Genomic DNA, 24,870 nt, shown 5'->3' on the forward strand with positions numbered 1-24,870 from the left:
AGGCGACGCAACTTCCGGTGGCTGCTGTGGGGTAGCTCGTGGGCTGGGGACGGATCGCGCGGCGGTGACTCTGAGCGGGCGCGAGGCGGTCGGCAGGACGCTGGTAGCAGATTCACCGTCACCATGGTAAGGCTGCGTGCCTGGCCCTGGCCCTGCGGGCCCCGGGGAACGAGCGGCGGGGCGGGGCGGGCTTGTGCCTGCGCCAGCCCCACATGGGCCGCGAGGAGCTGTGGCTTTCTGCCGTTGCCGCCCGCGGCTCCGGGCCCTCCCCCGCCTTTGTGCGGCGGTGGTGCGCTGGCCTAGAAGTTTCTAGAGCGGCTTCCCGCTGTGGGCAGCGCCACAGATTCTTCTCCCGGGGGCGCCCGGTGCCGAGGCCCGTAGCGCTGGGGCTGGCTCGCCATGCGGGGCCGCTGCCCGGCCTGCGTCACTCTGGGGACCATCGCCGCGGGGCCGCCGCCCCATCCCACGGGAGTGGGGGAGGGACCCGGGGGCTCTGAGGCTGTCGGGTTGGGGCCAATGTCCAACGTGCCTGCTGGCGAGAGGGCTAGTGACAGCTCTGGGACCCGCTCTCCCAGGGGGCACCAGGGGATGTGGCTGAGGCAGGCGGCCCTTGGCAGACTCGAGGTTAGGATTTACCTGGGTAACAAGATCATCCACCTCAAACAAGGTAAAATATGTTCAGGGGAGCGAAGTCTTTGTGTTTCTGCACATAAGGCTACTAGTAACTGACGGGGACTTAAGTATCAGGGGGTAGCTGTGTTAGTCTGTATCTACAAAAACAACAAGGAGTCTGGTGGCATCTTAAAGACTAACAGATTTATTTGGGTATAAGCTTTCGTGGGTAAAAACCTCACTTCTTCGGATGACGGGGACTTGGAAAGAAACCTACTCCTTGAGAAAACTTTCAGAGTTGGCTCAACCCTATATCAGAACAATCTACTGTGTTAAAAGTTTGCAGTGGTGTAAAATTGAATATACTGTAAATATCCAAACAGGCTAATATCACTTATATTCCTTTTTTTCTGGTTCTGAGTTGACTTGAAGCTGCTGAAGAATCCCCAGTTTGTTTCAGAATGCAGCTCTGGGTGTTGTACAACTTAGTTCTAGTTTGCTGTTGAATTCATGGGGGCCTTGATTAAGTTTAGATTTCTAATTTTAATGGGCTAAAAAATACTGATTACTATTGTGGTGTAATTGACGTGGGAAAAGCAAGGAAGTAAAATTGTGATAACGTTAACTTAAAAGTGTCATCTAAGTTTTTATCTTTGTTTTCAGTAATTCTGCAAAACTTTGACATGAGTGGCTCCAATTCTCTGCTGGGTGCAGCAGAGCAGTGGAGAAATAAACGTTCTGGTTTCCCAGTTTTCTGGTGGGCTCACCTCTGCCCTGGTGTAATTAAGAGCTGGCTCCTTTAAACTATGCCAACTGGTAATGCTCCTCCAGGGCTGTTGGCTAGTGGAGAATAGCTGTATTCACTCCAGGAATAGGGGTATCAGAAAGCTAGTTCACTGCCAGCACAGAAGAAATCTCTGCCAGTGAAATCTGGTCAGTTTCCAGACAAATCTCCTTGTCACCTGTGCTCTGCAGGACAGAACAGGGCAGGAAATCTTATATTTGCTCTGGTAGTTCATCTCAGCAAAGTTGGAGACAGCATTTGAGTCCTTTTGTGCCCCTGAGGTAATACATGTCTTTCTAAATTAAGAGGCTCTATATAGCATCAGTAAAGTGAAGATTAAAAAAAAAAAAGATTTAGATAAAAAGTGTGTTAAAGATTAATTCATTAAAATATTCCTGGGAATAGGGGATATTAAGTATTGTAATTCAACAATAACATAAAACATCATTTAATTTCAACTTATGTTTGTGAGGTGTTCTGAAAATGATGTGATAAAGCTAAATTACATTATGATTACTATTATTTCAGGCATCCCTTTCCCTAGCACCTGTGAATATTTTCAAGGCAGGAGCAGATGAAGAAAAAGCAGAGACAGCTCGGTTGGTGAGTTTATTTAAATATCAGCAGAATTGCTAATACCTTCTATAGTTAAGGTTGTCTGACAGTTTTCATTATAAGTAAGGCCCTGTGTAAATCACACTGTCATGGAGGGCATGGAAACCATGAAGAGACTTGTTGAAGTATAATTCTTTGAAGATTTCATCTGTACTGAGAATGCTCCAGCCTAAGTTTGTAGCGATTGAGCAGGAGTTTCCATGGAGTTGCTGCTCCCAGCTTCTGTGGGTCATTGGGGTGCTGGGTACATGAACTGAGAATGGGCAGACAGAGCAGCATCTCTTGTGCTCTGAGTGACTCCTCTGCTGGCATGTAGGTTATGAGGAGAAGAAGCTGCCTGACTTCAGAGCCGGACCAGGGGAGGGAAAGGGATGGGATATGGTGGTGGAGGGAGTAGATCAGGACAAGTGGTTGTAATTCCTGACTCTGTTATGTTTTAATTTTCAGCTGCTTACTCTTATAAAATAAATGATGAATCCTTGTCTGATCTTGTTCACTTTTATTCCAGTCATCCTTCATTGGTGCTATTGCCATTGGAGACCTGGTTAAGAGCACTCTGGGACCTAAAGGCATGGTAAGATATCTGCAGGCTTTCAGACACCATATTTTTAACGGTCTTTGCAACTGTTAACACTGTGAAGTACATGTTCAAGCAGTATCCTAAATCTTGCATCCTGTAGGACAAGATTCTTCTAAGTACTGGAAGAGATGGCACAGTGACAGTAACCAATGATGGTGCAACCATCCTAAAATCTATTGGAGTTGACAACCCAGCTGCCAAAGTTTTGGTTGGTGAGTTTGACTAGATGTTTGTCATTACAATATTTGAAATCTCCTTGTAGGTCAATTATTAAATAGCATTTACTTTAGCAAACAAACAACATCCTCTGAGCAAGTTTTTTTTGCTATGTAGCGGGCTGATAATACGACGCTCAGTTATTGCAATTAATCCTGCCCCTGGGTTTTTTAAAAACCCTGTTTTTGATTTCCAAACTAGTGTACCCATAATATACAAAATTTGTAGTTAGTACTGAGCAGTACAGAATATTTGAATAAATAAACTAACATAGTAGTATTCTCTTTTAGATATGTCGATGGTTCAAGATGATGAGGTTGGTGATGGAACTACATCTGTAACTGTGTTGGCAGCTGAATTACTTAGGGTAATGAAACTTTTGTTTTTAAACATTTTCTACTATATCTGGTATGCGAGTGCTCTGATACCATAGACGGAGTAGGGTGCCGCCAATAGAGTAAGCATTAGTGTATCACTTATCAAGTTGTTAAATACAGGAACAAAACTTAGATGCTGTCTGTGCTGCTTCTTGGGGGTATCCAGGGTTGTGAAACACCTTGCTACCTCCTACCCTTAATGTGAGGAAGTCTTGTCTGTGCCTGCTGTGTATCAGTTCCTTAACTTCACCAGTCTCTGGTAACGCAAGTACTACCTTCCAGGCCTCTGCCAGCCTCACTCTCTCTGTACAGGCGAGCAATAGGCCCTCACCAACCCCCAAGTCCTCCAACCATTCCTCTGGAATGCCCACCCCCATTTCAATTAACATGTGGAGAACTCTGATTTGCTATTCCCAAAGGAGTAGTAGTCACCAGCTTACAAGATTCAACTCAGGATCACCACCTTATTTTATACATAGCACTTTACTCAATCATAATGTGCATTCTAGAGCCTAAACTTAACTCACAAGGCCTCTGTGTCCTACATGATAGCTTGCCCCAAGTCTTTTTTCCAGTGCTTCAACCAAGTTGGCTGAGATCCCTGCTTCATAAGATCAAGCCAACTGGTGGCTTGTCCTCACAAATTAAAGGATAACTGGGGGTTCATCTGCACAGGTTACCAGGAAAACCACCCAAAAACAAGTCTGGTTCGTCCAAACCACAAAAAGATCCCACCAAAAAAAATAGCAAGGGGCTAGCGGTTTGCTCATGGTGCCATGATGCTGAATGGGGCATAGTTCAAGAGGAGAGGGGTGGGGGGGAGAAGCAGTCCCAGAGATGAGTGGGAGGTGCGGGGGGACTGTGGGTGCAACTGCATGAAAATGGCCTCCCATCTGCACAAAAACAAACCCAAAGCTGTTTATTATATGCTGTTTACTTCTAAACCGGATAACCTTTGTTGTGTTTTCCTGCAATCCCCACAATCTATTGAGTAACATTTTGCTCAGGCTGTAAATGGGCATCCATTGTGAGCCATACAACACTCAATGCACGTGACCAGGCACACAGAGATAAGCATCTCGTCCTTCCTGCCGGACAGGAGCATGTGGATCATCATCTGATAGCCTGCCTTAACTCTTAGACCTAGATAACTTAACTTTTTCTCATATATTTTCTGTACATATATCTCATAGTTATGACCAGCGTGACACAGGCTATCATAAGAGATCTTGCATACTATTCTTTGGTTGACTAGTATGTAGACACCAGACCCAGAGGATCTCTGAAACCCTTATGTACCCCTGTTCCCTATGCCAGTTGGCATTAAGAGATCCTTGGGTCACACTGTTCTGTTAATAGTTATAGTATTTTAAACAACCGTATTCCTTATCTATTACTAATAACACCTTGAATTATTGCAATTGAAAGGATTTTTAAAATAAACTTGCTTCCCCATTTATGTTGTCTTCCTCACCCAACTGATATGCAAAAAGAAACAATGAAACTGCCTTTTTAATCGTATAATCAGTTTCACTTTCTGGCTTTTGCAGTTAGCAGAATGGTACAGTGTTTGATTGCAAACACTTCAGGAAAATACTCCTTTTAAATCTTTTTTCCCAGTGAATTAAGAAAAAGGAAACATTTTTGAGAGGCTTTGTAAATGATTGTTTTTGCAAGACCTACATTGATTTGGTAGTGCCTGTTTTAACCAGTTAAATGTCATCCTGTGTACTCTGAAGGCTACTGAGCTTTGACTCTCATGAGCTACCCGTGGAGGGAGCTTCAGAGGCAAGGACCTCCTGCTAACAAAGCTCTGCAACAGGGCCTAGAGATTTTAGCTCCAGGAACTGACATCAAGAGCACCTGCTGATCTTAATTGAAATGACAGGGCTTAAGGTGAGAGATGATCTCTTGGGTAGCTGACTTCCAGGGCTTTGAAGATTTCTCACCAGCCCCCTGAGTTGCACCCATAAGTGAACAAGAAGCCAATGCAGAGCTTCGAGTAGGCGATACATTTTTAGAATAACTTGCTTGCCCGTTCAAAATATAGCTATGGCTTGCACTAGACTTCCAGATGATCTTCAAGGGCCACCCTGAATAAAGCACATTAGTTGCTTAGGTAGGAAATACTAGCAGCATGAATGACCACATCTGTATTTGTAGTATTAGAGGGTAAATATATATTTCCTAAATCATTCCTGTTAAGAGTATTCTGATCGTTTTGGCTGTCAGGTGGATTAAAAGTCTCCTTTTGATGTTGAAAAGATTCTAAATTTTCTTATTGAATAAATTGCCTTCCTCGCTTCTAATTTGACGTTGAAGTAAATTAATTATATGTTTTATGTTAATAGGAGGCAGAAGTATTGATTGCAAAGAAGATTCATCCTCAAACCATCATTGCAGGTTGGAGAGAAGCTACAAAAGCAGCAAGAGAGGCCCTTTTGAAATCTGCAGTGGATCATGGGTTAGTAAATACCTTGCATTTGCAGTAGTAATCTTCTTTGGTTGTCCTGATTAATTTCTATGTAAACTGTCACAGATGGGTAGGACAAACTTAAAATATAATATGATATAAGCAATATTTTTTGAATAGACGTTATCACAATTTTCTTTAGTTAAGGCTTTTCAAAAATAGACAAATTATCTTAAAATACTAAACGATGTAGCTGTTTAACTAGAATATAATTTGCCTTAAAAAATAATTTTCCCCTTCAACAAAATTTGCAATTTGTTCAGATTTTTCAGTGTGTACTGTAAACTTCTAGAGTGGTAGCTGTGTTAGTCTGTATCAGCAAAAAGAATGAGGAGTACTTGTGGCACCTTAGAGACTAACAAATTTATTTGGGCATAAGCTTTCGTGGGCTAAAGCCCACTTCATCAGATGCATGCAGTGGAAAATATAGTAGGAAGATATGTGTGTGTGTGTATATATATTGTGTATATATATTGCTATATTGTGTATATATATTGCCCACGAACGCTTATGCTCAAATAAATTTGTTAGTCTCTAAGGTGCCACAAGTACTCCTCGTTCTTTTTGCTGATACAGACTAACACGGCTACCACTCTAGAAGTTTACAGTACACACTGAAAAATCTGAACAAATTGCAAATTTTGTTGAAGGGGAAAATTATTTTTTAAGGCAAATTATATTCTAGTTAAACAGCTACATCGTTTAGTATTTTAAGATAATTTGTCTATTTTTGAAAAGCCTTTATAGTTTAACTAAAGAAAATTGTGATAACATCTATTCAAAAAAAATATTGCTTATATCATGGGGGGGGGGGGGGTGCGCACGTGCACACAACATGAAAAAATGGGGGTTGCCATACCAACTCTAATGAGACTAATCGATTAAGGTGGGCTATTACCAGCAGGAGAAGAAAAACTTTTGTAGTGGTAATCAGGATGGCCCATTTCAAATAGTTGACAAGAAGGTGTGAGTAACAGTAGGGGGAAAATTAGCATGGGGAAATAGTTTTTAGTTTGTGTAATGACTCATCCACTCCCAGTCTTTATTCAAGCCTAATTTAATGGTGTCCATTTTGCAAATTAATTCTAGTTCTGCAGTTTCTCGTTACTCTGTTTTTGAAGAAATGTATAGGTGAAAGCACTATGTGAGTGTGAAGTATCAATAATATATGTATGCAGTAATGCAACAGGCCATATGTGGTTTGTTATCCATTGAGCATGAACTCCTTTTCAAGAGGTGCTTTTATTCAAATTCATATCCTAAGAGGAGAGTGCCACATGTAGATAGGCATACAATGAACTATTTGCAAAGTGCAACTATTTTGCAACTGCACATCACTTCAAAAATGTTGAGGGAAAAATATATAACAATATATGTAAATCTGAGTGTAGTGGTTGTCAGTCAGGTGAATTGCTTCTTCAGTCCTGTCCGTTTAATTTTATTCACTTGGTTACATTGTGTTTGTTTTTAGTGATGATGAAATAAAGTTCCGTGAAGACTTAATGAACATTGCAGGGACCACGCTGTCCTCAAAACTACTTACTCATCATAAAAATCACTTTACTAAACTAGCAGTGGAAGCTGTTCTTAGACTGAAAGGATCTGGTAATTTGGAAGCTATCCATATTATCAAGAAACTAGGTGGAAGTCTGATAGACTCTTACTTAGATGAAGGTATGTTTTTATTCAGGGACCATGTATTTGAGAGTTGAAATTAATCCTATATGTGAGATATATGCATCTGTCTGTATGTGCTTCAGGAAACATTGCTATGGTATTGGTAGGTGAATCTATACAAATTTTTGACACACTTTAGAATGGGGGTGGGCAAACTTTTTGTCCCTAGGGCCACATCGGGTACAGAAATTGTATGGAGGGCTGGGTAGGGAAGGCTGGGGGAGGCTATGCTTCCCCAAACAGCGAGGCATGGCCTGGCCCCCGCCCCCTATCCAGCCCCCCGGAACCCCCATCCAACTCCCCCTTCTCCCCACCACTGACTGCCCCCTGGTACTCGCACATCCTTTCCAAACACCCCTGCTCTCTGCCCCCTGGGACGCCCGTCCCCTATCCAATCCCTCCTGTTCACCCCCTGACTGCCCCCCTGGGGCCCCCATCCAACCCTCCCTGCTCTTCCTGCCCCACGTTACCAGTGGGGTGGGGGAAAGAGGGGCTCAGTCCTTTCCCTGTGCGTTTCCCCTGCTCGTTTGGCTGCTCTCCCTGGCAGTCGGGCAGGGCTCGCTCCCTGTCTGCGCTTGGATGCTGGGGACAGGGGCCAAGCATGCTGGAGGGTGGATGGGGGCCCTGGGTTGCTCTGCCCCTGTCACTGGTAGCAGGGCCCAGGCCCCTTGACGGCTCCCACTGCTCCCCGCCCCCTGACTGTGCCGCCCTGGAGCACCAGGTCTAGCGGCGCTATAGCCATGCCGCCCGGCCGGAGCTGCAGCCATACTGCCCAGGCGCTGGGGGAACTGTGACTGCGAGGGAGGGGAGCAGAAGAGGAGGGGCCAGGGGCTAGCCTGCACCCCGCTCACCGTGCTGCCAGGGAGTTGGACTGGCTCCTCTGCAAGCCTGTCCTGACTCCACTCCCTGGCAGGAGCTCGGGGGCCAGAGGGAGGGGTCCTGTGGGCCGGACGTGGCCCACGGGCCGTAGTTTGCCCCCCTCTGCTTTAGAATAATAGTCCTTTTCCCATTTCAGGCCTGCTGAGTTTTTTACTACTTTCTCTTTCACTACAGGCTTTCTGCTAGATAAAAAGATTGGCGTCAACCAGCCAAAAAGAATTGAAAATGCAAAGATACTTATTGCAAACACTGGTATGGATACAGATAAAATTAAGGTAGGTGATTAATATAATAGAAGTGGTCTTCATAAATTGAGTTAAATTTCAAATAAATCTTACATCTTTGTTTTTAATTTAGGTCTTTGGCTCTCGTGTAAGAGTGGATTCGACAGCAAAGGTAGCAGAAATAGAACAAGCAGAAAAAGAAAAAATGAAAGAGAAGGTTGAACGTATTCTTAAGCATGGAATAAACTGCTTTATTAACAGGTATGTATTTATTGTGGAAGGAATAAGGTATGTGACTGTCCCCCACACGTTCTCTATTATTAAAAGCTTGCTGCTTCATAACTTTTTTAAGACCCAGCTCTCTCTACCCACACACATAAGATTCATCCAGCCATTTATTGTCAGACTTCTTATTTATTGTAACGTCTTCACTGAGTCCAATATCACTCCTTGCCCACCCCGTTCCACTCCATGCAAAACACAATTGCTAAGTAATTTCCTTACCTGTCATTCTGATTGCGCCATGCCCCCTACCTTTTAAATCCTTCCATTCGCTCTCCCTTGTCCCTTGCATTATGTTGAAGCTGCTTGTGATTGAGTACAAGAATCTATTTATATCTACCTCATATCTTCTGAATCGTCTTTGGCCCAGATCCTCAAAGCTATTTAGGCACCTAACTCCCGTGACACTTCTTGTGACTGGTACTCCAGCTCTCTGTGTAGTGTTCCATGCCATTTGCTACATATAGAACACCTTTTCTGAGCTGGTCTGCAGAGCCGCCGCCGCCTTCTTTTTAAACATTCCTTAAGATCTACTTCTTTTGTGATACCTACAATAAACAACTGACTATAGGTTGATCTCTTTATTTATTCATCTCATATACTTATCACTGAGGACTTGCCATTTGTAGGCTGTGATCTTTTGAATAGTAAAACCGATGAGGCTGTACTCTTGCTGAAAGACTCACAAGCAACTCAAAGATCTCTGTGAGTCTACATGCCTGCACCAAGAAGGAATCAGGCTAGACCACAAATGTAGTCTAAGCAGAAGTACCAAAGGAAGACACTCTGCCTTCCCTTCATTGGCTACTCACCCTGCGGCTACATCAAGGCAGTTAATTGACATCTTGGTTGAGAGCAGTTTACAACATCTGGAGGATCTTTACTCATCCTGCCCATCCCTAAGGGGTAGGGTATTCTATACAATTTCAGTCTCCCTACCTCCCACCCTCCTTCCCCATCCCTTTTTCGGGGACTTCTCTCATGAAAGACAGTTAAGTCTGAAGAAAAAACAGGACTGGTGCCCAATTCTAGACTTTCTCTGGTGCTTCAGATAGCCTCTATAATCCCTTCCTTAGATCTCAAGGACTGGCTTGCAGCTCTTGAGCTGCAAGATGCCTCTTTTCATATAACAATCCATTCAACTCATAGGAAATGTCTGAGATTCCAAGTGATAAATTCCCACTATCAATACAGAGTTCTGCCATTCCAACTATCAACAGCGCTAAGGGTCTTCAACTGCCTGGCTGTGGTAATGGCAGCTCACATGAAAAAGTAAGGAATCATTTGAGTGAAATCAACACATGTAAGTGACTCCGTTGACCTGATTCTTCAGCTGTTCACTACCCTGGGACTTGATCAATAAAAAAGTTGATTCTGTTGTCAACACAGAGGGTAGACTTCAAAGGGGCATTGCTAGTTTCGATAACACCGAAGGCTTATCTGCTTTAGGACATATTCAGTACCATAGTGGATCTCATCAACCAGCTGCAGGCTCATCCTTAAACATGAATAAGAACATAGGGGCCTAGTGAGCCAGAAGTCACACGGCCCCTTGGATACATGTCACAAAACATGCCAGACTTCACCTATGCTCTATGCAAAAATCTGTGCATCTGCCCAGTAAATGTCACATAAACGTTAAAGTGCAAGACCACCCAGAAGTCCTACTGTAACTGGTGAAAGAATCCTCTAAATGTAAAAGGGGGTACCTTTTGTCACTGTTGCCATCCAGTACACTAATGACACATGCTTGAACTCACCAAGATCATCTCCAAATCCAAGGCCTCTGGACTTCTGAAGATGCTTGCCTTCACATAAATGTACTGGGGTTGAAAGCAATTCATTGGACATGCACACAGCATTCCTTCCCATATTGAGAGGATTGATGGTCTAGATATAACAGATAACATGACAGCAATGTCTTGTATAAACAGACAGGAAGGAGCACGATCGTTTCCCTTTTATCAATAAGCTGTCCAACTCAGCAGTTGGTGTGTGCCACAAAATCACTCTGGTTGCCCTTCATTTACTAGGCTTGCGGGATGTCCTGACAGACTGCCTCAGAAGGCAGTTCACAAATGATCATGAATGATCTGTTAAAGACACCATCACACAAGACATCAACAACTGGTCACTTAGCCATAGACTTACCTCAAATGAGAACAAGAAGTGTGTCGGGGAGGTCTGAGTCTGGGCTCCCTATCAGATGCCTTCCTCATTCCCTTAACATCAGGAATAAAGTACACACCCTACCCACCAATCCCATTAATACCAAGGGTCTTAAGCGAGTTCAGACAGTGCTCAGCTGTAGTAATCATGCTGACTCCAGCTTGGCCAATGAAGTTTTCATTATCAGACTTGCAGAATCTATCCACTCATCCTCTGATACTTACCTCTTCTTCAAGACATAATCTCCCAGAACCAGGGACAGGTTCTCCATCTGGACCCAGCTTTGTTATCCCTGACAGTGGATACTGACTACCTAATCATGACTTAAGAGGAGCTATTCTGCTGAGGTCCAGAATATACCAATTCATGAATAGGAAAGACTGCTAGGTTTACTCATTCAGCCAAGTGGAAAAGATTCTCTATTTGGGCCCAACAATGCCAATTCTCTCCCTTAGACTCAGATATTGCTATTTTGGGCCACCTTTTTATTGCTGAAGAACTCAGGGCTATCAGCTCAGTAAGAGTTCACTTGGCAGCATTATCAGCCAACCATCTCTCCCATGCAGGATCATGTGTTGTTCTCCCACCTGATGATAGCTAGATTCCTTAAGGCCTTATGTGGATATGTTTCCCCTCAGTCAGGGAGTCATCTCCTCCTCAATATAGTGGAGGTGGGATTGGTATAATGGCTCTACCTTTTGAGACTCTGTTGACCTGCTCACTTTACCATTTGTTTATGAACACAGCCTTCTTGGTGGCAATATGTGACTAAAGGAGAAATTCAGGCACTTATAGCTAATCTGTGTACACTACATTCCATAAGGACAGCGTGACCCTTAGGCCTTACCTGAAATTCTTGCGGAAAGTAGACTCACGCTTCCATCTAAATAAAGTGATCCATCTGCCTGTCTTTTTTCCAAAACCCCACCCTAACCAAGGGCAAGTCAAGCTACACTCGCTAGATGTACTTAGGGCACTGTCGTTCTGTCTAGACACAACTAAACTTTTCAAGAATTCCCCAGACTATGTGTACATTTGCAGATAGGATGAAGGGTAAGGCAGTATTTGCCCAGAGGTTATCTAACTGGATTCACAGTTGCACTAGGCCATGCTATGAAACAGCCAGACAAGATCTACCAGTAAAGATTGGAGCCCATGCCAGTCCCAGGCAGCTACTGTGTACCAACCTGAGACCTGTAGGGCAGCTGCATGTGCTTGGTGCACATTTATACAACATTACTCCCTTGTAGAAGTATCAAGAACTGATGCGTGCTTTGGCAGACCTGTTCTGTGGTAGGTGTTCAGATACTTACATCACCCACCTATGCTCCAGGTTACTGCTCTTGAGTCACCAGAAGTGGAATACATACAACCTGCTCTCCTTTCCTGTACTACAGAACCTTATGCGAATTGGATTCTGTATTGGGGAAGGAACTCAGGATATTTGGGACCACTCTTCCCTTTATTCCCTTGGGTGGGGGATCATGAGGACAACTACAGTGCAGGCGCAGTCCCAACAGACACAGCCAAGATAATCTGAATTTGAGCCTTTGGGTGTACGTGCACCAGAAGTGGAATATATCTTGATAACCCATTTTAAAGAACCACAGTTAGAAAAACAAGTTACTTTACAGTGTCTTAGTTTCCAGTTATGCCCCTAGAATTTATCTGACTCTTCATGCTTTGTGCAGGGACATTTTCTCCATGTTTGGGAAGTGCCTCGCACCCTGAGTGCTTTTGCAATCTAAAGTATAAATAATAATTCCTTTCAAAATCCATTTCTGTTCATGTTGAGAAGCAGGTTTATTTCTGTGGCTATCATGTAATTTTGATGAAAGATGCAGTCTTTTGATAGCATGAATATGTGTGTGTGCTTCAATTGTAGGCAACTGATTTATAACTATCCCGAACAGCTGTTTGGTGCTGCTGGTGTTATGGCTATTGAACATGCAGACTTTGCAGGAGTAGAACGTCTGGCTCTTGTTACAGGTATAGAGAAGAGTGTTGCATCCTAGAAGTATGTCCTGAGTGTTGACATATCAGTAATTCATTTTCTGCTAAATGTTAATGTGTGATTCCATAGTTGATACAACTTGCCTTTAACTTTTCATTTTAAGAAAAGCAGTTAATGTAAAAAGCGGTGGAGTTATATGAACATATTTTACTTGGGAGGGTGGGGTGTGGGGGAGTTAAATACAAAAAAACCCCTGAAGATCTTTCTCTCAAGGTAAAATCTACCCAAAAGTAATTACTATTTTATCAGGGATGAAACCTCGTGCTCTTGGTGTCCCTAAACCTCTGTCTGCCAGAAGCTGGGACTGGACAATGGCATGATGGATCACTCAATAATTGCCCTGTTCTGTTTATTCCCTCTGAAGCATCTGGCACTTGGCCACTGTCAGAAGAGGGGATACTGAGGTAGATTGAGCACTGTTCTGACCCAGTATGGCCATTCTTATGTTCTTGATGGCTTTTGGCCTCTAAAATAAATTGTTTTGCTAATGGCCAGCTATCTACGTCCCAGTGAGTACTATTGTCAGCAGAGAAGAGATGGAAACTGAGCTGAACTATCTTCAATTTACTCTGCTTTAAATTTAAACTTTCTGTTGTCATTTGGCACTAGCTCATGAGCCCTGCATTATCATAGCATGCTGATAAATGTACTTTTTTAGGCTTTTCAGATTTGATAGGGATCAGACTTTATTTTAAAGGTTATCTGTAAATAACTTTAAAAAAAAATCTTCAGAATTATGTTTTTGGTACCCTAAGTAACCAATATCGAATGTCTGAAAGAAATGTGGGATAGGTCTGCTGCAGATAGGCCTTGCTAGGTATAGCATTGTTTGGTTTTTGGGAAGTATAAGTAGTCTAGTTACAATAGTATGTAAAATAAATTAAATATCCCAAGAGAAGTATGATTAAGATTGAATTGTTTAAAGATCATATAGGTTTGTATGTAGTGATCATACTGTAGCTCTATATCACTCGCTTAGCATTCTATAAAACAGTGGTACGATAGTCTAAAAAGAGCTACACTCATGTTAGTCAAGCATTAGAGTGAAATAAATAGTTGGGTACTGGATATGTTTTTCATGTAGCAGATCAATCAAATAATTGGATTTAATTCAAAATTTAAAGTAATACAGTCGTGTCTTTATCAGATCTCACAGTGCTTTTCAGAGGTGAAACAAACATATACTTCTAGACTCTGTTAATATTTTGGTGCCAGGAGTCTGGAGTTTCACAATATATAGTGTTGAATTTCCCAAATTCTTCAAAGCTGAGCCTCTGCTTCAGGAAAATGAAACCAGTTGCATCCTACCATGTAGTGATAAAGGCCTTCATGTTTTAATGTATACATCTTCCCGACTCCTGTGCCCTCCACATTCTTTGGGAAGTGGTGGAAACTTTGTCACCTTTCTTACATGGTTTGAGCAGTGAAATACTTAAAGTATCAACATTAATTGTCATCACTGACATCTGAGTTAGCACCCATTGAAAAGGATGGAACAGTCCAAGCCTTGGAGGTATTGTTTCAGGTTCTCTGTAAACTCAAACTTCTTTGCATTGGTTTCAGTTTAACAGTTTGGCATTGTTGTTACTAAAGGGAAAAGGGGTATTCTCAGCTCAAGCTAGCTGACTAGTTATCTAACAAGGTGAAATCCTGGTGAAGACGAGACAGTTTGTAGCATTCGCGTGAGTTAGCAGGTCAAGTTAAAGATTATGGGGAGCCTAATCTTTAACTTGACCCACCTAACTTGTATGTAAAAACTACAAACTGCCTTGTCTTCCCTAGGATTTTACGTCATGTTAGATAACTCCAGTTAGACCCCCCCACACACACCTTTTTTTTTTTCCCCTTAGTGAAAACACACACCCTTTAAAGACTGACTTTATGACTATAAAATAAGTCCATGTTTTTTTTAAAAAAACATGAAAGTGGAGACTCTGGGAATCAACTGAGATGTACAGTCCTGCCACCAATTTTAGGAAACATTGGTGTAGTGTTACTATTAGTAGCTAAAGGAAGCTTCAGATCTTCCAAGACTTGACCTAGATCAGGGGTCGGCAACCTACGGCACGTGTGCCAAACACGGCATGCGAGCCGATTTTGAGTGGCACGCAGCTCCCTGCCGCGGTCCCGGCCCCCAGCCCCACTCAGCTCTCCCTCCCGCCCACCGCTCTCCCCTGCGGGGGCAGGAGGCAGAAGCTTGGTTCTGCAGCAACCAAGCTTCCCCCCTCCCCCGCTTCTTCCCCCAGCATGGTGCTTTCCGGCCCCTCCTCCTCTCCTTCCCTGCGCCAATCAGCTGATGGCCCTAGCGAGGGGGAAGGGGAAGAGCGGCAGCATGCACACAGCTCCGTAGAGGACGCAGAGAGAGGTAGGGAGGGAACCCGGGGAAAGGGGGTAGAACAGGGCATATCCCTTCCAGCCCCCTGCCATGAGCAGCTCAGGGCAGGGGGCTGGGAGCACCCACATGAGCCGAGCACCCCAGCCTTCTGCCCTGCACCCCCACAGCCCCATCCCTCTGCCCTGCACCCCCCATACCCCAGCCTTCTGCCCTGCACCCCCACACCCCCAGCCCTCTGCCCTGATCTCTGAACCCCCCCCCCCCAAGGTCTGGGGTCCCTGCCGCAGGCCCTTATCATCCCGCTGCTGGCCTAGGTGAACAGAACCCCAGGCTGGCAGCGAGCTGAGCAGGCTGGTGGCGTAAGATCAGCATTTTAATTTAATTTTAAATGACGCTTCTTAAACATTTTGAAAACCTTGTTTACTTTACATACAATCGTTTAGTTATATAATATAGACTTATAGAAAGAGACCTTCTAAAAACGTTAAAATGTATTACCGGCACATGAAACCTTAAATTAGAGTGAATAAATGAAGACTCGGCACACCACTTCTGAAAGGTTGCCGACCCCTGACCTAGATGTTACCCGGGGTTCTTTCAACCAAGAGCTTTGGGTTGAAACTTTTACTTTGTGCAAGGTGGTGTCAGAATATAAATCGGGGAGACACGGCCGTCCGACCAATAGATGGCTGGCACAAACAGGACAACACAAGAGTGCTTTCACTTAAAGCTACACTTTACTTAGTCTCAAGCACTTACACACATCCACAACAGATTAGTAAAACACCCCCAACCCTGGATAATTACCAAATCTGAGTGTGGCTCTCAAGTGAAACAGCAGCAGGATTCTGGTGGCCAAATCTTCAGTCTGCCGGTGGGGACCGCAAGATGTATCCAGAGGGAGAGTCCAAAAAGAGTCCCCAAACGAGTTCAACTATCTCAAGCTTTTTCCCCCTTATTTATACATTAGTAATAGAATGACATGTCCCTTAAAGAAAACTTGTAAAGTAAGCAGTTTCAATGGTCAAGCAAGAGGTTCCTTCTGATTATTGATTAACCAGGTGTGGGTTTTCCCAGAGTTTGCAGCCTTGAGACCCCAATAGACATTCCTGGGGCACATCCTGCTCTTTTAAAATGCATGTATCAGCAATTTCAACACAATTCTTATCAGGAAGGATGCGGGGTCAAGCTGCCCTTTCTGTGGCACCCCAAACCTCCTCCCCTCCTGCCTTGGTCAAGCTGAGACTGCTGAATGGCCAATTTACAGTTTGCTGACTAGGCTGCCTTTAACAATAAGCCATAGTGGTTTCAGGCTCTTTACTGGTTTGCCAAAGTCTCCCCGTAAATAGACTGTAACCAAACAAGTAGTTTAACATGAACTTACATTCATAGGTGGTGAAATTGCCTCAACCTTTGATCACCCAGAGCTGGTAAAACTAGGAAGTTGCAAGCTTATTGAAGAGGTTATGATTGGAGAAGATAAGCTCATTCACTTCTCTGGTGTAGCTATGGGTAAGTGTTTTACCATTAACCAACCATTATAATTTCATTCATTTATCACTAGGACCCATCCAATTTCACAGCTATGAAAAATGCGTCACGGACCATGAAATCTGGTCTCTGGTGTGCTTTTACCCTATAATATACAGATTTCACAGAGGAGCCCAACGTTTCTCAAACTGGAGGTCCTGACTCAAAAGGGGGTTGCAGTGTGTGTGTGTGTGTGTGTGTGTGTCAAGGTTATTGTAGGGGAGTCGTGGTATTACCACCCTTACTTCTGCGCTGCCTTCAGAGGTGGGTGGTTAGAAAGTGCTGGCTGCTGGCCAGGCATCCAGCTCTGAAGGCAGAGCCCTGCCAGCAGCAGTGCAGAAGTAAGGGTGGCAATACCATACTATGCCACCCTTACTTCTGTGATGTTGCCTTCAGAGCTGGGTGGCCAGCAAGTAGCAGTTGCTGGCCAAGGACCCAGCTCTGAAGGCAGCAGTGCAGAAGTAAGGGTGGCAATACCATACCATGCAATCCTTCCTTCTGCGCTGCTGCTGGCAGTGGCATTGTCTTCAGAGCTGGGTTCCCAGCCAGCAGCTGCTGCTCTCCGGCTGCCCAGCTCTGAAGGGAGCGCTGCTTCCAGCAGCAACGTAGAAGTAAAGGTGACAATACCACAGTCCCCCTACAATAACCTTGCAAACCCCCCCCCCCCCCTTTTGGGTCAGTATTCCTACAGTTACAACACAGGGAAATTTCAGATTTAAATACTTGAAATCATGAAATTTACAATTTTAAAAATTCTATGACTGAAGTTGACCAAAATGGCATGTGAATTTGGTAGGGCCCTATTTATCACTAACCATTATATTTAAACTGTTCATTAAGTGGTTGTCATTAGAATAGATACTTTAGATGCACCATGTGACAAGTAACATTTCGTCTTTAAAAGCTTGGCCAACACTAAGGCCCTGGTCCTGCAAAGATATGTACATTGGTTTAATTTTACTGAATTGTGTTATGTACATTCATAAGTGTTCGCAAGATTGGGACCTAAGACTGTGTCCCCACCCTCCTTTTGGTAAATAAAACAGTGGTGAGGCAAGTGGCAACCTGTTAGCAGGAATCTTCTAGAATAGATTTCAGTAACTTTCATTAACCAGAAAGTGCCAATACTTCTGATCTATATGTAGTTTATCAAATTATTTCTTTGCTATCTGATGCTTCTAAGTTAACTATTTATTTTGTGAAGAAATACTGCATATTCTGTAGTAGGACATGGATGAAAATGGCATGGTTAATGGAGTTCATTAGAAATTTTCATTTGTACTTTGCAACAGAGGGTCCTGTGGCACCTTTAAGACTAACAGAAGTATTGGAGCATAAGCTTTCGTGGGTGAATGCCCACTTCATCAGACGCAAGTTACAACACAAGTCTTGCATCTGATGAAGTGGGCATTCACCCACGAAAGCTTATGCTCCAATACTTCTGTTAGTCTTAAAGGTGCCACAGGACCCTCGGTTGCTTTTTACAGATTCAGACTAACACGGCTACCCCTCTGACATTTGTACTTTGACATGCCCACTGCTGCATTTTTTTCTAATAATTTAAACTTGTCCATGGTGATGTCAGTAAAACTATCATAAATGCTTTTGAGACTCTGTTTTTCATTCTGTCAAAGCTATTCTGTCAAAATTTTGTTGATGTTCTCTTGGCTATGTTCTTAGCTCTTTGTTTTTGCTGTTTTTGACCTTAGGTGAAGCTTGCACCATAGTGCTGCGTGGAGCAACACAGCAGATTATAGATGAAGCCGAAAGGTCTTTGCATGATGCTCTGTGTGTCCTTGCCCAAACTGTGAAAGATACTAGAACTGTCTATGGTGGAGGTGAATATTCAAGTTATCTTTTACATTTTCTTTTCAACACAATGTATGAGTTCTTGTTGTCAGTCAAGGCAGGTTGTAAGGTACTTACATTCTTTTAATATACAGGTTGCTCAGAGATGCTGATGGCTAATGCTGTCACAGAGGTTGCCAACAGAACACCAGGCAAAGAATCTGTTGCAATGGAGTCTTTTGCGAAGGCCTTGAGAATGGTAAGTTAATGTTCTTCTTCAAATAGTGTCCCTATGGGTGCTCCACTGTAGGTGCACTTGCGTCCCTGCGCTGCCGATTGGAGAACTTTGGTAGCAATGTCTGTTTGGCCAGCACATGCACTGTCCCCCCACCCTGGTGCATTCCTCCTCCTGTCCCCCTCCCATGCTCGGTTTGGAGCCCAGGCTCTGGGACTTGAGCCTGGAAGTCTACACAGCAATGAAACAGCCCTGCAGCCCAAGCCCCACGAGCTGGAATTGGCTGGCATGGGCCAGCTATGAGTTTTTCTTTAGCTGTGTAGATATACCCTAAGGCTAAAGGCAGAAGAGAGCAATAGAACAGGCAGCACACATTGGTTCCAGCAGATTTAGGTGGCTGATTCAGGGAGATTACAGTAATGTTTTAATAGAAAAAATTCTCTAGCACTGTCTGAACTTCCCTACATAAAATCTTAGAAAATATTTGTTTCAGCTTGTGAAAAATGAGACACCACCACGGAAAAGTGAATACAATACACATTAACTGCTAACCTCGCTTATATTGGAACACAGAGTTGGAAAAGCCTGACTTCCAGTAGCAACATTTTAAACTAGGGAAAACATCTTTTTCAGAAAGTAATGTTTAATTTAGAGAATACTATCTCTTTAATGACCATACACAGTTTGCTCTAGCATCACTTAGACTGACATGTGTTGAGTAGAAGACTCTTTTGTTGATAAATGCTCATCAGCAAGTTTACATTCTTAAAATGGAACAAGTGCCACAAAACCATTTTGAAATGATTAATGAGAAAATGTACTCTTGTGTTCATGTGTTAAATTGAAGGAAAAACCAACTAAAATATTGTAGCTAGCATTCCCTCTAGTACTGCTTACAAAGGTCTCAATCCTGAGGGAATAGCATTCTCATAATAAATATTTTGGTCTATTTTTTCCAATTTCTTTCTTACTGAAATATGTACCTTTAATATAAATTAATAGGTTTTTTTTTAAAGAGCTGCTTAGTATCCATTTCAGAGTAAAGGTTGCAGTTTTAGACCTTTTCTAAGCTATATTTTCAACCAGTCTAAACACCTCCTTTTGGCCTGCAAATTTGCATGTATATTCTCAGTGTAGAGAATTATTTTACACAGATCACAGGAAATCACTGCAAACCATTTTAATTGCAGATAAATATTTTGTTTCAAATGGTCATATAGTGTAACTTTGTATATCTATAAATTAATGAAAAACATTTGTTGACAACCTCAACTGGTGAATTTCTGCTTGTATATGTTTTTTTGTGACTGCCTTTCTCTTTCACAGATGTTTTTGTAACTGAAGAGTAAATAAGCAACCTTAAGTTTGTATAGAGTTGTTGCAGTAGGGTTATTTTGTTTTTGCTTTTTATTTGCTTGACAATTTAAAACATCCTCTGATCTGTTGTCATGCATATTTATTCTTTTAGATCCCAACCATTATAGCTGATAATGCTGGCTATGACAGTGCAGATCTGGTGTCTCAGCTCAGAGCTGCTCACAGTGAAGGGAAAACAACTTATGGACTTGGTGAGAAATTTGATAGCATGTGAATTGTGTTGAATTTTTTTGTCCTTTTTTATGGTTTGGAATATATGCCTTTGCATTGTTGTGACTTACTGGGCGTAAACTTGACTTTGTGATAAAGTCAAGGCAAGAGTTTATTGCATCACAAACAAAATAAATAGGATTTAAAGTAGAATCTTAACACAGTAGCATGAAAAGTAGTCACACCTATTTATATCAATAGATGTCCAATTGAATGGACGTGAATCATGGTTTCATATGATGAATGAAAGTACTAGCTTTTTCCTGTACTGTCTTAACATGTAATTGTCCTGGTCCTATGTGATAATTATACTAGGAGACAAGTTCATGGTTTGTTCATGACCATTTGGAATACAGATGGCTGTATGGCTATAAGGTATTCTTTTATTTTTCTGGTTAAAGTATAAGCATCACATCAGTGAGTGTTAATGCTGTGATTCAATCAAGATTGAGTAGCAGCATTAGGAAGTGACAGTAAATAGATGCAGAATTTGAAACAAAGTGATAAATGACATAAGGTTGAAAAGCTCCACTTTGACATGGTTGTAATAGCAAGGATGGTTATAGTAAAGAACTTACTACTTTCAGTTCAAATATAGAAGACTACACTTATTCTATAATATGTAAATGGTATCTTCAAGTTCTTAGTTAATAGTGCAAAAAAGTTAGTAAATATATCCTGAAAATTAAATATATTAATATCCTCATTCATGTATTTGCATATCAAATACATACACATGCATAGAAAGAAAACATGGTATTCATGATGATGTGATGTAAGTTTTATTGGCTTGAGTTTGGGATAATTGGTTCAATGTGGATGCCCACTTTGAAATGGGGGCAAATCAAAGCGCACTGTGGAACTTTTCGTGTGAAGGGTCCCATAGACTGTTAGTATGTGGCAGTGTAGTGTGAGGTAGGCTTACACCCTAGCTTGTCACAAACTAACCAAATACACGAGCCCTCAATAACAGCTTGTATGTACTTACTATATCATGACTTTAAGACCATCATATTGCAGCTCTGTAGGGCATTTCATAATGGAAGCTTCATACCGTTGGAAAGGGGATATTCACAGCTTCCCAAGGGAACCTAGCACTCTCTTCTAGCCCAGGAACATCCCAAGATGGTGAATTTTGGCGTTGACATTTCTGTATGTAGGAAATCTATTTTAGGTCACTTGTGGAGATATTTTACATCCTCTCCCTTTTAGCCCTGCATAGTTGGACTCATAGTCATTAAAGCACCCGGCTTTACAGGTGGAGGGATAAAGGTAATAAGTATTGATCCTTTTCTTTAAAATACATAATTTCTAAAATCGTTTTTCTGTAGAATATATGACATATGGATAATACATGGTTGAGATGTAATCTTTTTATCCGCACTTGATTTAGATAGCTTTGTGGATAATGCAGGTTATTAACAAGATTTTCCTTTATTTAAATAAAAACAAAACCCTTCTGGCAAAGTATCTTTCTTTTTAAAGATATGAAGGATGGTGTCATTGGAGACATGGCAACCCTGGGAATAACTGAAAGCTTCCAAGTCAAGAGACAAGTTCTGCTGAGTGCAGCTGAAGCAGCAGAAATGATTATTCGTGTGGATGACATTATTAAAGCAGCACCAAGGTATCCTAAACTCTGAATCGAAGTTTAGTGTTCTAGTTATACCATTAGAGAGAACCCTTCATTTCAAGCTAAATATTTTCATCTTTTTTTTTTTTCCTGGTAACAAAGCTATTTTTGGTTCTACTCTAACATTTTAGTATTCCCACAATTAGTTTGCAATAGCAGAAACAATTGACTCTCCAAAGTCATTGTGATGTTTAAATTAGTCTGTTCAAGCATCATCTAGTTAATGAAAATCCATAGTTGTGACACAGCGTTTGATCAGAGCGTGTAGAACTAAACTCTGAATTCATTGGAGAAATCTGTTATTTGTGGAGAAAAATGGTGAAGGCAGTTTTTGATTCTCTTCATTGTTAAGAAACCCTAAAAGCTAAAATTGTAGCTGGATGCCCATAATGTATCTGAAATTGAATCTGCTACTGCTTGTTGCTGTCTGTTTACTATTATTTTGTCTACTTCGGTTGCTGATTGGTAGATGAACTTCACTCCTAGCACACCAATCTTAATGTGTAACCCACATTTCTTCATGTCATTGCCCGCATGGATTCCACTCTTGGGCACATGCAAACCAAGAGTGGAATCCATGTGGATGATACATCTCTAAGAACTACAGTTACTCTAAAGTAAGTAACACTATTCTTTGGATGATTCAGATGCTGTAACTTAGAGCATGTTGACATCTGTGTACCTGGAAATATTCTACAATTTTGTACGCCACCTTGAAGAGTCACTTCATATAGTTCGTGGCAAAAGATAGTTCTTTCCCCAGTTAAATCAAGTCCTGCACTGGAGGAATTTATTGGAAATAAAATGACTGCTAATGAAAAATCCCTCGTTGTTCCTTACTAGTAAAATTCATCCCTGTGGCAACAGCCTTGCAAAACTAATTTGGTGTTACCTAAAAGGTTTTGGTGACACAAAGGGCTTATGTAAGCCCTCACCACATTGGTGAATTTCAGCCTTAATTTTAACTTTGTAAAAACAGATGTTAGAAAATGTTAGTGGATTGTCATGGGAAAAGTTAATAGTGGGGTGCCACAAGTCTCTGCTAGAACTGTTGTGTGTGAATGATGTGGAAAAGGGAATGAACAAGTAGGTGACAAAATTTGCAGGTAACACAATTTGCAATTGTTAACCAAATCCGTAGAGGATTCTGAGAAACTTCAGAAGGAAATAACTGAAGTTAGGTGACTGGGCAACATGAATATTGTTGATAAATATGAATAATACATATTGGAGGGGAAAATTTGAACTTCTTATGCACATTACTGAATTTTAAATTAGCCATCAGCTGGGAAAGATTTAAAAAGTTGAATTTTTGTATGTACATAACAAATATCCAGTTACATTAGTAAAATTACTACTTAAAGTTTTAGAAGGGGTATAAAATCTAATGCTTTGGGTCTCAACTGAGTTTCTAACTATTAAGAGAAGACTCTTACTGGACAGATTATCCCTACCAGCTTATCATTAGGTTGCTTGCACCTTCTCAGGGAGCATGTGGTGCTGGGTACTGTCAGAGACAAGATACTGGATTTGAGGGAAATAATTGGCATTGAATTTACAGTAGGGTGGAAAACTTAAGTTACTTTAAAAAATGTCTGCTTGACTTCAAGGGGAAGATACGATTTTAAATCATGTGATTTTCTTTCAGGAAACGTGTACCAGACAATCGCCCATGTTAACTGTTCAACCCATAAGGATGTGTGGACCAGATCTTGCCAAGTACTTAAAAAAAACAAACAAAAAAAACCTCCTGAGAGGTTATGGAACAGAAACTTAAAGTAAAAGAGTGTATTCATTACTGGCATGTCATTGTTACATTTTTCTGCAGATTTAACTTATTTTGTTTTTGTGCTTTAAAAAAGGCATTTTACATCCAAATAAAACATGGGTTGTATGAAACATCTATATTCCTTCTGTTCCTTTCCTAGTTCCCTCAATAGATCCCTGAAATAAAGTTTCAAATTCATATCTGAGGGATTTCTTCTTGGTAAAGAATGAGTAAGTGTGATCTTGATATATAGAGGGAATTGCAGTGGACTTTCTCAGCATCCGGAGCAGAGAAATATTTAATATTGTGACCAAGGAAATGGATACAAATGACCTCTCATAGTGGAAGTTACATTACTACTTTAGCTTGAAAATGATATTTTTGTGCCCCTTAACTCTTACAGCATGTATTATTTCCAGCCATGGGTTTTGCTTTATAACGGATACTGGATATACACTGCATTTTTTGGCAATTAAAGACAACTGGGTTTAACTTGGATGTTGAAAAAAATCTATTGCTGTTAAGCTTTTTTTTATCATTCTGCTAGAACCGAAATTTACAATATGCCATGGCAGGAAATGCAATGACAAGTTGCAGAAAGATTTCTCCTCCTATTGGGATGTTCTTGGATAAAATCCATATTTTTATTCTGAAAGATTTTAATTTAGTAGAGTTGCTGCTTTTTTCATAATTGTGCATAGTAATATAATTGTTTAATTATATAATTATTATAATTAGGGATGACTGAACATTGGGGGAAGAGATCACACAAGTCTGTAATTTATCTTTTAAATTATTTGTATGTAGCCAATCAAGTGAATGGATAAAGTTATTAAGACAGCTTCATGTGACAAAAGCAGACTGACGTTAATCGGTTGAAAGGTGGGATTGTCTGAATAACTTTTTCGTATTCTTTCTCCTAAGATACATTCGCTGTTTTTGCAGTTAGTAATGCAGTTAACAGCCCCCTGAACGCCACAGACATAAGAGGTATGTCTTTTATTTTCAGCGGTAAAACCCTCCATACTTGGCTGTATTTTGCCATGTTCCCCCACTCCCAAATTTAAATAACTCAAGTAATGCTACTCTTAT

The 24,870-nt window shown here is 41.7% G+C and overlaps 1 protein-coding gene across 1 annotated transcript; it reads left to right on the forward strand.

Moving 5' to 3' along the window:
• CCT2 (chaperonin containing TCP1 subunit 2) lies at positions 1-23,902 on the forward strand. The gene is made up of 16 exons (XM_065403866.1): positions 1-126; positions 1,925-1,999; positions 2,520-2,585; positions 2,692-2,803; positions 3,098-3,174; positions 5,536-5,648; positions 7,129-7,331; positions 8,388-8,488; positions 8,571-8,698; positions 12,774-12,877; positions 16,630-16,749; positions 18,477-18,605; positions 18,711-18,814; positions 20,259-20,358; positions 21,863-22,004; positions 23,659-23,902. The coding sequence occupies exons 1-16, from the start codon at positions 124-126 to the stop codon at positions 23,687-23,689; spliced, it is 1,608 nt and encodes a 535-aa protein (XP_065259938.1). The 5' UTR covers positions 1-123; the 3' UTR covers positions 23,690-23,902.
• Positions 23,903-24,870: the final 968 nt, after the last annotated feature.

Source organism: Emys orbicularis, chromosome 1 (assembly GCF_028017835.1).
Source record: "Emys orbicularis isolate rEmyOrb1 chromosome 1, rEmyOrb1.hap1, whole genome shotgun sequence".
Taxonomy (NCBI): Eukaryota; Metazoa; Chordata; order Testudines; family Emydidae; genus Emys; species Emys orbicularis.

Excerpts from the sequence above, each read along its gene's own strand:
- CCT2 (XM_065403866.1), top strand. Across the intron at positions 8,489-8,570 it reads TGGATACAGATAAAATTAAG|GTCTTTGGCTCTCGTGTAAG; the intron begins GTAGGTGATTAA and ends TTTTTAATTTAG. Across the intron at positions 8,699-12,773 it reads ATAAACTGCTTTATTAACAG|GCAACTGATTTATAACTATC; the intron begins GTATGTATTTAT and ends CTTCAATTGTAG.